The sequence below is a fragment of the Leishmania donovani genome, chromosome 33 (genome assembly GCF_000227135.1).
Source record: "Leishmania donovani BPK282A1 complete genome, chromosome 33".
NCBI classification, from domain to species: domain Eukaryota; phylum Euglenozoa; class Kinetoplastea; order Trypanosomatida; family Trypanosomatidae; genus Leishmania; species Leishmania donovani.
In genome coordinates, this window is record NC_018260.1 from 743,287 (window position 1) to 744,444 (window position 1,158).

At 56.5% G+C, this 1,158-nt stretch overlaps 1 protein-coding gene across 1 annotated transcript; it reads left to right on the forward strand.

Moving 5' to 3' along the window:
- Nucleotides 1–103: 103 nt before the first annotated feature.
- LDBPK_332010 (vesicular protein trafficking mediator, putative) lies at nt 104–718 on the forward strand (the record flags this gene model as incomplete). The annotated part of the gene is made up of 1 exon (XM_003863978.1): nt 104–718. One exon carries the CDS (start codon nt 104–106, stop codon nt 716–718), a length of 615 nt encoding a protein of 204 aa, XP_003864026.1.
- Nucleotides 719–1,158: the final 440 nt, after the last annotated feature.

Below are 1,158 nucleotides of genomic sequence, written 5' to 3' on the forward strand. Positions count from 1 at the left end.
CCCCCACCCCCCACCACACACACACACACGTGGGCCGCCCCTCCCTTCCGCACTCCCGCGCACTTTTTACGTTTTGCCCTCAGCAGTCGCGGCAACATTAACAATGGGCAAGGAAGACAGAATGTACGACATTCTCTTCAACATGAAGTTTGCGTCGAAGCAGATGTCGAAGAGCGCCGCCGTGTCCGAAAAGGCGGCGGAGCGGGAGAAGCTGAACGTCAAGAAAGCGTTGGAGAAGGGCAACCCCGAGGCGGCCCGTATCTACGCCGAGAACGCGATTCGCAAGCGCAACGAGGGCCTGAATTATCTCCGTCTCGCCTCCCGCCTCGACGCCGCCTCGTCGCGCATACAAACTGCCATGCAGATGAAGATGGTTACTAAGACTATGTCCACCACGGTGAAGGGCATGGACAAGATTCTCACCTCCATGGACCCCATGAAGATTGCAAAGGTGATGGACGCCTTTGAGCAGCAGGTCGGCGCGATGGACGTAAATCTGGGCACAATGGATGCTGCCTTCGAGAGCTCTTCAGCTGGCACGGTGCCGGTGGCCCAGGTAGACTCGTTGATGGAACAGCTGGCTGCGGAGAATAACATCGATCTTAGTGCGAAGCTTGGCAATGGACCGTTGGGTAGCAGCATTGCGATGCCCGCGCGAAAGCAGGATGTAGACGAAGACGACATTGCTGAGCGCCTCAAGGCGCTGCAGGCGCTGTAAGGTTAGACAGGGGTGAGTAGCCGAAGGGGTACGCATGCCTCGTGTCACAGTGAATAAAGTTTTTTTTTTTCGGGTGGGCAAGCGTGACAGCGATGTATTACGTGAGTAGGCTTGTCTGTCTTCCCCATCCTCCTCATCGCGGCATCTGTGGAGCTCACTCTTTCGCATCGAATGGCGTGCAGTTCTCGTGTCGTGTGCGATTTTCTGCGCTTTCACAGAAGCGACGACTGCCGGCGTTGTCGTCTCTCTCTCGAACTCCATCGCAGCTGATCCATCTCTTTTTGCCCTTCACCACGCTTGCTTCCACCACTGACAGCGGCAGAATCGCTATACGGCTTGTGTGTGCGTGTGCGTGTTCGTACGGCTGCCGCGTAGTGACCGAAGATCTGAGCGAAAGGCTAAAGGGCCAGACACACACACACACACACACACACACACAC